Source organism: Taudactylus pleione, unplaced genomic scaffold (assembly GCF_031769625.1).
Source record: "Taudactylus pleione unplaced genomic scaffold, aTauple2 ptg000105l, whole genome shotgun sequence".
NCBI classification, from domain to species: Eukaryota; Metazoa; Chordata; class Amphibia; order Anura; family Myobatrachidae; genus Taudactylus; species Taudactylus pleione.
In genome coordinates this window covers 9,536,201-9,551,219 of record NW_028284507.1, presented here as the reverse complement: position 1 = coordinate 9,551,219, position 15,019 = coordinate 9,536,201, and the positions used below count along the sequence as shown (strand labels likewise).

At 47.3% G+C, this 15,019-nt stretch overlaps 1 protein-coding gene across 1 annotated transcript in view; it reads left to right on the top strand.

Moving 5' to 3' along the window:
• Positions 1–2,614: 2,614 nt before the first annotated feature.
• The window catches only part of SNRNP27 (small nuclear ribonucleoprotein U4/U6.U5 subunit 27), a 31,996-nt gene continuing 19,591 nt past the window's right edge, over positions 2,615–15,019 (top strand). Inside the window, exons 1-3 of the mRNA XM_088470885.1 lie at positions 2,615–3,006; positions 13,465–13,579; positions 14,103–14,206. Coding sequence (XP_088327011.1) covers positions 2,967–3,006; positions 13,465–13,579; positions 14,103–14,206 — 259 coding nt within the window. The 5' untranslated portion in view covers positions 2,615–2,966. The remainder of the gene's footprint in view (positions 3,007–13,464; positions 13,580–14,102; positions 14,207–15,019) is intronic.

The window sequence follows — 15,019 nt, the reverse complement described above, 5'->3', positions numbered from 1 at the left end:
TGAAAGTGTGAGTAGGCACACTGGGTGACACCAACACCAGTGACCAGTAGCGGCTCCAGGCACAGGCAAGCCGGTCCGTCGCCCGGAGCGCTACTGTTTCCGGAGGGCGCAGGAAATGCCCACCTCCCTCCTAGCGCTATAGTAGATATTTAAGCTCAGGGGGAGGGAGCGGAGGAGGGAAGGGGCGGCAACACAGGATGGCACTGGGCGCAGCGCAGCCTAGCGCCGGCCCTGCCAGTGACGTCACTGGACACTACTGTGGGGGCTCCAAAAATACTTGCACAGGGTACTAGTAGACCTGGGGCTGGACCTGTTTGCCACTTTTGGCTATGGTTGATAAAAAAAATTTTGTTTGCTACTGCATAGTACAGTAAAAAAAAAAGAAGACAGTAAAACATGGAGGACCAGGTAAGGTGCACTATAAGAAAACAAATGTATAGGGGCCCATTTTATCATTAAATATTTGCGACATATTTCCCAAAAACACCTATTTTCGGGGGAATATCCGCTAATATTTAGTATCTCCAGATGTTTTGCAGAGGGACCGCAGCAGATATCTCACATATTGGTGTATCTACAATGGGTGCAGGGTATGCAACAGAGGTCCACGCCACATCCATATATTTATTATACTTACTTCTCTGGAGTCCCGGGTCGGCCAGTTCTGCAGACTGAAATCACTGGGAAAATGGCGCTGCGGCCATGTTCCCAGTAATTTGCGCATACGCAGTAGAGATGTCTTCAGGAATATAGCGAAGGTGCAATGTTCCCAGAGACCTGTGCATGCACAATAGAGATGTCTTCGGGAACATAGCGAAGGCGCGATGTTGTCCTGTGTCCTGTGCATGCGCAGTGCACTCTGGCAACAAAACCAGAGTCTACTGCGCTGCCAGAGAGGAGGGGCCCACACGGAGGCTGCATAAGGGTCCCCCTCCTCTCTTAAAATGATGCAAACCCTCTGTAAGATTTACCAAGCAGCTTGGCCCTCGTAGCTCACACCATCTAAATATGACATTGTGCTGCTATAGCCTATGGTCTACTACACATCATAAACATTATCAAGAGAGAATTCTGGAGAAACACTCCCAGCAATGGCCGTTGCCCATGTGAGATCTGTAGATCACGCATGCGCTGGAGTCCCGGCACAGCACATCCAGAGCCCTTGTCCCTGCTAGATAATACTAATATCACGTCCAGATCGCATTGTGTATGTGGTCATTAATAAATGAGCACCAAAGAGATGGTGCTTTACATTTCTGATATATGTAAGAAAAGAGAGACACTGGCATACTTACATGTGAATGTTGATTAAGGCACCATCTCAACATATGGGAGTAAATGACGATCGACCATTTGGTCCCAAATACTAGAAAATGGGCAAAAACAGTAAAATTGGTTACATCAAATGGATTTAACCAATTTGTCCAAACAACCATTTTCATCTGTTTTCCAGTGTTTGGGAGCAAATGGTCCATTGTCATTTGCTCCCATATGTTGCCACATTTTCGTTCTAACCAGTGTGTACCTGGCAGCTTCTCAGGGGAGCAGCTGCAAGAAAAAGGTGCAATGGTCGCAATGTTCAAAACATCGATAGTCTGATATATCGATGACTGATATAGAAAAATTGACGTTAAGTGTTTAAAAATATATATATATTTTTTTTTAAATTGTGTTTTCAAAATATGCCAGTTCAGTGGTTATATGCAAAGGTCGCATTTACAATATAAAATATCATCAAAAACAAAACCCTCCTCATATGATTTTACTTGCTCAAGAATAAAATTGCACAGTTCTTTCCCGCAGGAGCTCAAATGGAAGTGTCAGTTTAGTTATGTGAATAGACAGCTGTGACTTGTGGCATAGAGAATTGCGTTATGTGGACATGTTATTTGCTGCACTGGAGAAGGGGGAACTATGATTACACCACCAATTGCGTCAACAAGCCCCCTGACTGCTATTCATACTTGACTACTTTTGAAAAAGCACAGCAGCCATCGGCTGGGCATAGAAAAGCTGCATCTGATGGCTGGCAACCATCGAGTTCCCGGTATTTAATTGAGAGAGTACTTCCATCGAATAAGAAACATTGATGGTCTCTATCTATTGGCTTCCGATGTACATCCCTAATTGAAAGATCTCTCTCCTGCCCCTGGAGCCCCCATAGGCCTATGCTGCATAAACACCTAAAGATTTTCTGTCCAACCATCCAACTAGTTGATTGGTTGGAATGAAAATCTGGTAACGTACGGGAGTAACTGATGATCAGCAATTTGCTACTAAATGCCAGAAAACAGATAAAAATGGGCGTCAGACAAGTTTGTTAAATGTTTGATCTAAACATTTTGTTCAAACAACAGTTTTTGTCCAATTTCCGGCATTTGGGAGCAAATTGCTGATTGTCATTTGCTTTCACTCCTTACCAGATTTTCATTCCAACCAATCATCTAGTTGGATGGTTGCTTGTAAGTTGGTCTAGTGTGTGGCCCAGCTTTAGTCTATACCACTCTGACTCTGCTGTTCTATGTGCTCCCGCTAGGCGGCAGTCTCATCCTCCTAGTCCCGTAGCCCGAACGCATTTACCTCCCCCCTCCAAGGCAAAAGATGTTAGTTCGCATTTGCATATCCGTTTGCAATGTAGTAACAATTAGCTGACACTAACTACGAGGTCAATTGTTTTATCCAAGCTCGGACAAATCTATATTAATGGTAAATTCTGTATAATTCCCTCTATACTGTGGGACGCCTGTCCTGATAATTATCACTGGCGTATTATCATGATATTTACATGAACAATGCAGACAGTGCGGTGAAGACGTGAAATACAGGCGGCGGATATAACGGAGCCGCGGGAGAGAGTTGTGGCCGGAACCTTTCTCCTCTGAAGCTGTTATCAGCCGGAAGCTTCACGAGGGTGCGCACAGTGAGTGACTGGAACGTTCCAGACTTCCGCCCGAGGTTGTGAGAAGATGGTGCGGAGCAGGAGCAGGTCCCCGGACCGGCGGAGGGGTAAGATCGGGACACCCGGGGCCTGCACTCCCTAAATCAGTCGAGCAAAGATGGACAGAGCAGATGTCCCCACGTGGCGGCTATACTGCTCTCTCACTGCATGTCTGTACTGTATGGCTGTGCTGTGTGTACTGCAATGTCTGTGCTGTGTGTACTGCAATGTCTGTGCTGTGTGTACTGCAATGTCTGTGCTGTGTGTACTGCAATGTCTGTGCTGTGTGTACTGCAATGTCTGTGCTGTGTACTGCAGTGTCTGTGTACTGCAGTGTCTGTGTACTGTATGGCTGTGCTGTGTACTGCAGTGTCTGTGTACTGTATGGCTGTGCTGTGTGTACTGCAATGTCTGTGCTGTGTACTGCAGTGTCTGTGTACTGTATGGCTGTGCTGTGTACTGCAGTGTCTGTGTACTGTGACTGATCTATGTACTGTATGGCTGTGCTGTGTACGGCAATGTCTGTGTACTGTATGGCTGTGCTGTGTGCACTGTATGGCTGTGCTGTGTGCACTGTATGGCTGTGCTGTGTGCACTGTATGGCTGTGCTGTGTGCACTGTATGGCTGTGCTGTGTGCACTGTATGGCTGTGCTGTGTGTACTGCAATGTCTGTGCTGTGTACTGCAGTGTCTGTGTACTGTATGGCTGTGCTGTGTACGGCAATGTCTGTGTACTGTATGGCTGTGCTGTGTGTACTGTATGGCTGTGCTGTGTGTACTGTATGGCTGTGCTGTGTGTACTGTATGGCTGTGCTGTGTGTACTGCAATGTCTGTGCTGTGTACTGCAATGTCTGTGTACTGTATGGCTGTGCTGTGTGTACTGTATGGCTGTGCTGTGTGTACTGTATGGTTGTGCTGTGTGTACTGTATGGTTGTGCTGTGTGTACTGCAATGTCTGTGCTGTGTACTGCAGTGTCTGTGTACTGTATGGCTGTGCTGTGTACTGCAGTGTCTGTGTACTGTGGCTGATCTATGTACTGTATGGCTGTGCTGTGTACGGCAATGTCTGTGTACTGTATGGCTGTGCTGTGTGTACTGCAATGTCTGTGCTGTGTACTGCAGTGTCTGTGTACTGTATGGCTGTGCTGTGTACTGCAGTGTCTGTGTACTGTATGGCTGTGCTGTGTGTACTGCAATGTCTGTGCTGTGTACTGCAGTGTCTGTGTACTGTATGGCTGTGCTGTGTACTGCAATGTCTGTGTACTGTGACTGATCTATGTACTGTATGGCTGTGCTGTGTACGGCAATGTCTGTGTACTGTATGGCTGTGCTGTGTGCACTGTATGGCTGTGCTGTGTGCACTGTATGGCTGTGCTGTGTGCACTGTATGGCTGTGCTGTGTGCACTGTATGGCTGTGCTGTGTGCACTGTATGGCTGTGCTGTGTGCACTGTATGGCTGTGCTGTGTGTACTGCAATGTCTGTGCTGTGTACTGCAGTGTCTGTGTACTGTATGGCTGTGCTGTGTACGGCAATGTCTGTGTACTGTATGGCTGTGCTGTGTGTACTGTATGGCTGTGCTGTGTGTACTGTATGGTTGTGCTGTGTGTACTGTATGGTTGTGCTGTGTGTACTGCAATGTCTGTGCTGTGTACTGCAATGTCTGTGTACTGTATGGCTGTGCTGTGTGTACTGTATGGCTGTGCTGTGTGTACTGTATGGTTGTGCTGTGTGTACTGTATGGTTGTGCTGTGTGTACTGCAATGTCTGTGCTGTGTACTGCAGTGTCTGTGTACTGTATGGCTGTGCTGTGTACTGCAGTGTCTGTGTACTGTGGCTGATCTATGTACTGTATGGCTGTGCTGTGTACGGCAATGTCTGTGTACTGTATGGCTGTGCTGTGTGTACTGCAATGTCTGTGCTGTGTACTGCAGTGTCTGTGTACTGTATGGCTGTGCTGTGTACTGCAGTGTCTGTGTACTGTATGGCTGTGCTGTGTACTGCAGTGTCTGTGTACTGTATGGCTGTGCTGTGTACGGCAATGTCTGTGTACTGTATGGCTGTGCTGTGTGTACTGTATGGCTGTGCTGTGTGTACTGCAATGTCTGTGCTGTGTACTGCAGTGTCTGTGTACTGTATGGCTGTGCTGTGTACTGCAGTGTCTGTGTACTGTGACTGATCTATGTACTGTATGGCTGTGCTGTGTACGGCAATGTCTGTGTACTGTATGGCTGTGCTGTGTGCACTGTATGGCTGTGCTGTGTGCACTGTATGGCTGTGCTGTGTGCACTGTATGGCTGTGCTGTGTGCACTGTATGGCTGTGCTGTGTGCACTGTATGGCTGTGCTGTGTGTACTGCAATGTCTGTGCTGTGTACTGCAGTGTCTGTGTACTGTATGGCTGTGCTGTGTACTGCAGTGTCTGTGTACTGTGGCTGATCTATGTACTGTATGGCTGTGCTGTGTACGGCAATGTCTGTGTACTGTATGGCTGTGCTGTGTGTACTGTATGGCTGTGCTGTGTGTACTGTATGGTTGTGCTGTGTGTACTGCAGTGTCTGTGTACTGTATGGCTGTGCTGTGTACTGCAGTGTCTGTGTACTGTATGGCTGTGCTGTGTGTACTGCAATGTCTGTGCTGTGTACTGCAGTGTCTGTGTACTGTATGGCTGTGCTGTGTACTGCAGTGTCTGTGTACTGTGACTGATCTATGTACTGTATGGCTGTGCTGTGTACGGCAATGTCTGTGCACTGTATGGCTGTGCTGTGTGCACTGTATGGCTGTGCTGTGTGCACTGTATGGCTGTGCTGTGTGCACTGTATGGCTGTGCTGTGTGCACTGTATGGCTGTGCTGTGTGCACTGTATGGCTGTGCTGTGTGCACTGTATGGCTGTGCTGTGTGTACTGCAATGTCTGTGCTGTGTACTGCAGTGTCTGTGTACTGTATGGCTGTGCTGTGTACGGCAATGTCTGTGTACTGTATGGCTGTGCTGTGTGTACTGTATGGCTGTGCTGTGTGTACTGTATGGTTGTGCTGTGTGTACTGTATGGTTGTGCTGTGTGTACTGCAATGTCTGTGCTGTGTACTGCAATGTCTGTGTACTGTATGGCTGTGCTGTGTGTACTGTATGGCTGTGCTGTGTGTACTGTATGGTTGTGCTGTGTGTACTGTATGGTTGTGCTGTGTGTACTGCAATGTCTGTGCTGTGTACTGCAGTGTCTGTGTACTGTATGGCTGTGCTGTGTACTGCAGTGTCTGTGTACTGTGGCTGATCTATGTACTGTATGGCTGTGCTGTGTACGGCAATGTCTGTGTACTGTATGGCTGTGCTGTGTGTACTGCAATGTCTGTGCTGTGTACTGCAGTGTCTGTGTACTGTATGGCTGTGCTGTGTACTGCAGTGTCTGTGTACTGTATGGCTGTGCTGTGTACGGCAATGTCTGTGTACTGTATGGCTGTGCTGTGTGTACTGTATGGCTGTGCTGTGTGTACTGCAATGTCTGTGCTGTGTACTGCAGTGTCTGTGTACTGTATGGCTGTGCTGTGTACTGCAGTGTCTGTGTACTGTGACTGATCTATGTACTGTATGGCTGTGCTGTGTACGGCAATGTCTGTGTACTGTATGGCTGTGCTGTGTGCACTGTATGGCTGTGCTGTGTGCACTGTATGGCTGTGCTGTGTGCACTGTATGGCTGTGCTGTGTGCACTGTATGGCTGTGCTGTGTGTACTGCAATGTCTGTGCTGTGTACTGCAGTGTCTGTGTACTGTATGGCTGTGCTGTGTACTGCAGTGTCTGTGTACTGTGGCTGATCTATGTACTGTATGGCTGTGCTGTGTACGGCAATGTCTGTGTACTGTATGGCTGTGCTGTGTGTACTGTATGGCTGTGCTGTGTGTACTGTATGGTTGTGCTGTGTGTACTGCAATGTCTGTGCTGTGTACTGCAGTGTCTGTGTACTGTATGGCTGTGCTGTGTACTGCAGTGTCTGTGTACTGTATGGCTGTGCTGTGTACTGCAGTGTCTGTGTACTGTGGCTGATCTATGTACTGTATGGCTGTGCTGTGTACGGCAATGTCTGTGTACTGTATGGCTGTGTGTACTGTATGGCTGTGCTGTGTGTACTGCAATGTCTGTGCTGTGTACTGCAGTGTCTGTGTACTGTATGGCTGTGCTGTGTACTGCAGTGTCTGTGTACTGTATGGCTGTGCTGTGTACGGCAATGTCTGTGTACTGTATGGCTGTGCTGTGTGTACTGTATGGCTGTGCTGTGTGTACTGCAATGTCTGTGCTGTGTACTGCAGTGTCTGTGTACTGTATGGCTGTGCTGTGTACTGCAGTGTCTGTGTACTGTGACTGATCTATGTACTGTATGGCTGTGTACGGCAATGTCTGTGCACTGTATGGCTGTGCTGTGTGCACTGTATGGCTGTGCTGTGTGCACTGTATGGCTGTGCTGTGTGCACTGTATGGCTGTGCTGTGTGTACTGCAATGTCTGTGCTGTGTACTGCAGTGTCTGTGTACTGTATGGCTGTGCTGTGTACTGCAGTGTCTGTGTACTGTGGCTGATCTATGTACTGTATGGCTGTGCTGTGTACGGCAATGTCTGTGTACTGTATGGCTGTGCTGTGTGTACTGTATGGCTGTGCTGTGTGTACTGTATGGCTGTGCTGTGTGTACTGTATGGCTGTGCTGTGTGTACTGTATGGTTGTGCTGTGTGTACTGCAATGTCTGTGCTGTGTACTGCAGTGTCTGTGTACTGTATGGCTGTGCTGTGTACTGCAGTGTCTGTGTACTGTATGGCTGTGCTGTGTACTGCAGTGTCTGTGTACTGTGGCTGATCTATGTACTGTATGGCTGTGCTGTGTACGGCAATGTCTGTGTACTGTATGGCTGTGCTGTGTGTACTGTATGGCTGTGCTGTGTGTACTGCAATGTCTGTGCTGTGTGTACTGCAATGTCTGTGCTGTGTACTGCAGTGTCTGTGTACTGTATGGCTGTGCTGTGTACTGCAGTGTCTGTGTACTGTATGGCTGTGCTGTGTACGGCAATGTCTGTGTACTGTATGGCTGTGCTGTGTGTACTGCAATGTCTGTGCTGTGTACTGCAGTGTCTGTGTACTGTATGGCTGTGCTGTGTACTGCAGTGTCTGTGTACTGTGACTGATCTATGTACTGTATGGCTGTGCTGTGTACGGCAATGTCTGTGTACTGTATGGCTGTGCTGTGTGCACTGTATGGCTGTGCTGTGTGCACTGTATGGCTGTGCTGTGTGTACTGCAATGTCTGTGCTGTGTACTGCAGTGTCTGTGTACTGTATGGCTGTGCTGTGTACTGCAGTGTCTGTGTACTGTGGCTGATCTATGTACTGTATGGCTGTGCTGTGTACGGCAATGTCTGTGTACTGTATGGCTGTGCTGTGTGTACTGTATGGCTGTGCTGTGTGTACTGTATGGTTGTGCTGTGTGTACTGCAATGTCTGTGCTGTGTACTGCAGTGTCTGTGTACTGTATGGCTGTGCTGTGTACTGCAGTGTCTGTGTACTGCAGTGTCTGTGTACTGTGGCTGATCTATGTACTGTATGGCTGTGCTGTGTACGGCAATGTCTGTGTACTGTATGGCTGTGCTGTGTGTACTGTATGGCTGTGCTGTGTGTACTGTATGGCTGTGCTGTGTGTACTGTATGGCTGTGCTGTGTGTACTGTATGGCTGTGCTGTGTGTACTGCAATGTCTGTGCTGTGTACTGTATGGCTGTGCTGTGTACTGTATGGCTGTGCTGTGTACTGTATGGCTGTGCTGTGTACTGCAGTGTCTGTGTACTGTGACTGATCTATGTACTGTATGGCTGTGCTGTGTACGGCAATGTCTGTGTACTGCATGTCTGTACTGTATGGCTGTGCTGTGTACTGCATGTCTGTACTGTATGGCTGTGCTGTGTGTACTGCAATGTCTGTGCTGTGTACTGCAGTGTCTGTGTACTGTATAACTGCTGTATACTGCAATGTCTGTGTGCTGTGTACTGCAGTGTCTGTGTACTGTATGGCTGTGCTGTGTACTGCAGTGTCTGTGTACTGTATGGCTGTGCTGTGTACTGCAGTGTCTGTGTACTGCATGGCTGTGCTGTGTACTGCAGTGTCTGTGTGCTGCATGGCTGTGCTGTGTACTGCAGTGTCTGTGTGCTGTATGGCTGTGCTGTGTACTGCATGGCTGTGCTGTGTACTGCAGTGTCTGTGTACTGCATGGCTGTGCTGTGTACTGCAGTGTCTGTGTGCTGCATGGCTGTGCTGTGTACTGCAGTGTCTGTGTGCTGTATGGCTGTGCTGTGTACTGTATGGCTGTGCTGTGTACTGTATGGCTGTGCTGTGTGTACTGCAGTGTCTGTGTACTGCAGTGTCTGTGTACTGTATAACTGTGCTGTGTACTGCAATGTCTGTGTACTGTGACTGATCTATGTACTGTATGGCTGTGCTGTGTACGGCAATGTCTGTGTACTGTATGGCTGTGCTGTGTGTACTGTATGGCTGTGCTGTGTGTACTGCAATGTCTGTGCTGTGTACTGCAGTGTCTGTGTACTGTATGGCTGTGCTGTGTACTGTATAACTGTGCTGTGTACTGCAATGTCTGTGTACTGTGACTGATCTATGTACTGTATGGCTGTGCTGTGTACGGCAATGTCTGTGTACTGCATGTCTGTACTGTATGGCTGTGCTGTGTGTACTGCAATGTCTGTGCTGTGTACTGCAGTGTCTGTGTACTGTATAACTGCTGTGTACTGCAGTGTCTGTGTGCTGCATGGCTGTGCTGTGTACTGCAGTGTCTGTGTGCTGTATGGCTGTGCTGTGTACTGCAGTGTCTGTGTACTGTATGGCTGTGCTGTGTACTGCAGTGTCTGTGTACTGTATAACTGTGCTGTGTACTGCAATGTCTGTGTACTGTGACTGATCTGTGTACTGTATGGCTGTGCTGTGTACTGCATGTCTGTACTGTATGGCTGTGCTGTGTGTACTGCAATGTCTGTGCTGTGTACTGCAGTGTCTGTGTACTGTATAACTGCTGTGTACTGCAATGTCTGTGTGCTGTGTACTGCAGTGTCTGTGTACTGTATGGCTGTGCTGTGTACTGCAGTGTCTGTGTACTGTATGGCTGTGCTGTGTACTGCAGTGTCTGTGTACTGTATGGCTGTGCTGTGTACTGCAGTGTGTGTACTGCATGTCTGTACTGTATGGCTGTGCTGTGTGTACTGCAATGTCTGTGCTGTGTACTGCAGTGTCTGTGTACTGTATAACTGCTGTGTACTGCAATGTCTGTGTACTGTATGGCTGTGCTGTGTACTGCAGTGTCTGTGTACTGTATGGCTGTGCTGTGTACTGCAGTGTCTGTGTACTGTATGGCTGTGCTGTGTACTGCAGTGTCTGTGTACTGTATGGCTGTGCTGTGTACTGCAGTGTCTGTGTACTGTATGGCTGTGCTGTGTACTGCAGTGTCTGTGTACTGTATGGCTGTGCTGTGTACTGCAGTGTCTGTGTACTGTATGGCTGTGCTGTGTACTGCAGTGTCTGTGTGCTGCATGGCTGTGCTGTGTACTGCAGTGTCTGTGTGCTGTATGGCTGTGCTGTGTACTGCAGTGTCTGTGTACTGTATGGCTGTGCTGTGTGTACTGTATGGCTGTGCTGTGTACTGCAGTGTCTGTGTACTGTATAACTGTGCTGTGTACTGCAATGTCTGTGTACTGTATGGCTGTGCTGTGTACTGCAGTGTCTGTGTGCTGCATGGCTGTGCTGTGTACTGCAGTGTCTGTGTACTGTATGGCTGTGCTGTGTGTACTGCAATGTCTGTGCTGTGTACTGCAGTGTCTGTGTACTGTATGGCTGTGCTGTGTACTGCAATGTCTGTGTACTGTGACTGATCTATGTACTGTATGGCTGTGCTGTGTACGGCAATGTCTGTGTACTGCATGTCTGTACTGTATGGCTGTGCTGTGTGTACTGCAATGTCTGTGCTGTGTACTGCAGTGTCTGTGTACTGTATAACTGCTGTGTACTGCAGTGTCTGTGTACTGTATGGCTGTGCTGTGTACTGCAGTGTCTGTGTACTGCAGTGTCTGTGTACTGTATGGCTGTGCTGTGTACTGCAGTGTCTGTGTACTGCATGGCTGTGCTGTGTACTGCAGTGTCTGTGTGCTGCATGGCTGTGCTGTGTACTGCAGTGTCTGTGTGCTGTATGGCTGTGCTGTGTACTGTATAACTGTGCTGTGTACTGCAGTGTCTGTGTACTGTGACTGATCTATGTACTGTATGGCTGTGCTGTGTACTGCATGTCTGTACTGTATGGCTGTGCTGTGTGTACTGCAATGTCTGTGCTGTGTACTGCAGTGTCTGTGTACTGTATAACTGCTGTGTACTGCAATGTCTGTGTGCTGTGTACTGCAGTGTCTGTGTACTGTATGGCTGTGCTGTGTACTGCAGTGTCTGTGTACTGTATGGCTGTGCTGTGTACTGCAGTGTCTGTGTACTGTATGGCTGTGCTGTGTACTGCAGTGTGTGTACTGCATGTCTGTACTGTATGGCTGTGCTGTGTGTACTGCAATGTCTGTGCTGTGTACTGCAGTGTCTGTGTACTGTATAACTGCTGTGTACTGCAATGTCTGTGTACTGTATGGCTGTGCTGTGTACTGCAGTGTCTGTGTACTGTATGGCTGTGCTGTGTACTGCAGTGTCTGTGTACTGTATGGCTGTGCTGTGTACTGCAGTGTCTGTGTACTGTATGGCTGTGCTGTGTACTGCAGTGTCTGTGTACTGTATGGCTGTGCTGTGTACTGCAGTGTCTGTGTACTGTATGGCTGTGCTGTGTACTGCAGTGTCTGTGTACTGTATGGCTGTGCTGTGTACTGCAGTGTCTGTGTACTGCATGGCTGTGCTGTGTACTGCAGTGTCTGTGTGCTGTATGGCTGTGCTGTGTACTGCAGTGTCTGTGTACTGTATGGCTGTGCTGTGTGTACTGTATGGCTGTGCTGTGTACTGCAGTGTCTGTGTACTGTATAACTGTGCTGTGTACTGCAATGTCTGTGTACTGTATGGCTGTGCTGTGTACTGCAGTGTCTGTGTACTGTATGGCTGTGCTGTGTACTGCAGTGTCTGTGTGCTGCATGGCTGTGCTGTGTACTGCAGTGTCTGTGTACTGTATGGCTGTGCTGTGTGTACTGCAATGTCTGTGCTGTGTACTGCAATGTCTGTGTACTGTGACTGATCTATGTACTGTATGGCTGTGCTGTGTACGGCAATGTCTGTGTACTGCATGTCTGTACTGTATGGCTGTGCTGTGTGTACTGCAATGTCTGTGCTGTGTACTGCAGTGTCTGTGTACTGTATAACTGCTGTGTACTGCAGTGTCTGTGTACTGTATGGCTGTGCTGTGTACTGCAGTGTCTGTGTACTGCAGTGTCTGTGTACTGTATGGCTGTGCTGTGTACTGCAGTGTCTGTGTACTGCATGGCTGTGCTGTGTACTGCAGTGTCTGTGTGCTGCATGGCTGTGCTGTGTACTGCAGTGTCTGTGTGCTGTATGGCTGTGCTGTGTACTGTATAACTGTGCTGTGTACTGCAGTGTCTGTGTACTGCAGTGTCTGTGTACTGCAGTGTCTGTGTACTGCAGTGTCTGTGTACTGCAGTGTCTGTGTACTGCAGTGTCTGTGTACTGCAGTGTCTGTGTACTGTATAACTGTGCTGTGTACTGTATAACTGTGCTGTGTACTGTATAACTGTGCTGTGTACTGTATAACTGTGCTGTGTACTGTATAACTGTGCTGTGTACTGTATAACTGTGCTGTGTACTGTATAACTGTGCTGTGTACTGTATAACTGTGCTGTGTACTGCAGTGTCTGTGTACTGTGACTGATCTATGTACTGCAATGTCTGTGTGCTGCATGGCTGTGCTGTGTACCGCAATGTCTGTGTGCTGTATATGTATCAAACCTTCTAAAGAGGGTAGGTTGCCTGTAGCAACCAATCAGCTGCTACCTATCATTTTTCTGGTACATACTATAAAATGACAGCAACTTTAGATGGTGTGATACATCTCCTCCAATGTGTTGTAATATATAATAACCGCAATTGTTTTATTAGTGACCTATAAATAGCGGCAGCCAACTCTGCAGCACTTTACATTGGGCACAATCTCCGTAATAAAATGAGACCTGATAATAACAGTTAAGTAGGTAAGGGGACCCAGCTCTCAGCTTACTGTCTACGGGACCGTAATCATATACTCTCCCTCTGCTTCTTAGATAGCACATAGTTCTTTTTTTAATATTATTATATTACAAAGTATACAGGTTTATATAATTAAACTGCTGGTTATTTAGATATGATGTCACACTGCAGATTTAAATAATGAAGAAAAAATATTGTACATTGTTTTATTGCTTTATTTGTAGCTATTGGCAGTTTTATTTTTTTTTGCTATGTTTTTAAGCCTTTATGCATACTTTTTATATATATATATTATAATGTTTCCACTTTCCTACTAGAGCGCAGGCGTTCCAGATCTACCTCTAGAGAGCGTGAGCGAAGACGACGAGAGCGCTCCAGATCCCGGGAGAGACGGAGGAGCCGCTCGCGATCTCCACACAGACGCCGCTCCAGGTAACATGTATCATGCGGTGGTGGCTGGTGTAGATGACTAATATTTAATAACTGAGAGCTTGTAGTTGATGTTTTCTTTTACGTTTCTCAACTTTTAGTGGGATAAAGTTTGGAAGAGCGGGATAACATTTGTGTACGATATTAGAGCTACAGACTTGCCTCAGGGTAGAGGAGCACATTGTACTTAAATTACACTTAAATATGTTTCTTTAGTTTATATCATTCTTCCAAGTTAAATATTTGTGGCTCATCCCTTCCCTGAAAAAGCAAAAAGTGTGATATAGTAATAGCATATTGATACGAGTAATGGTATGGGTGTTTTTCTATGATGGGACAGTAACCTTCTCCTGTACTCGGCAGTAGTGGTCAGTCTGTCCCTGATGTTGGGCAATAAGGCACCGAAACAATGATTACTTGTTACATGAGAGTAACACCTTTAACCCTTTGACAGACCACTGGTTTGACATTTAGGTGCGATTTGAGTAAGGAATTGTGTATATTATGTTATTGCGTTTATCCACAGGTCACCACGCAGACACAGGTCCATCTCTCTTTCGCCAGGCAGACTGAAGGACGATAAAAAAGATGGTAAAGACTCAAAAGTAGCCAAGGAACGGCAGATGACAGGTCAGCATGCAACACAATCTAGACATTTTGTTGGACTTAAGAGATAAATGGCTGTAAAATATAATCTACCAGTTCCTCTACAGGGCTGTCCCCTGCCGGTCCAATTTCTAAATATCATGTATCTATTTTGTGGTTGGTGTGAATCTAAATCTTTGTATCAGGGCTGGAATACAGCGGTGATGGTGTTGTCTGTGGCCAGAATGTTACACAGCACCTGGACTGAAGATGAGTTTCTTAGTGTTCTGATGCTGATCTACAAGTTGCATGTCATACAAGAGGTGCTGATAACATTCACAAGAATAGATGTAAGAGTCCATCCGAAGTGTGATGCTGTATGTACAGTACATCTGCTGTGCACATGGGTGTAAATGACTGTTCTGTTGTCAACATTTCTACCTATGCATTTGCACTTCATTAGATGGAGACTGTAACATTTGGTGGACACCTTTTTATAGAGAGCAATTTATCTATCCCCCAAAGGGGTTACTGATAGTAAGTAAGGGCCATAACATCTCTATCAAACATGATGGTAGAATTCATTGCACTGGATGCATCAAGAAGACAAATGTGGTGAAACCCCGAAAATGCGTGTTTGACCACATTTCTCGTATGCTTGGTTGCGGTGGGTAACGCCATCTTCCTATGGGCTTCTCTCCGCAGAGTTCTGATAGTCGGATCCAATCAGATCCCTACCAGCACTTCGCCATGGCGCGTGCGTCCTTCTGTGCATGTGCACAAGGACCCCGGAGGGGCTACTGAGTGATAGACCCGGAAGTCCCTCCATCGCAAATGAGAGCTCTTCCCGACAGAGCG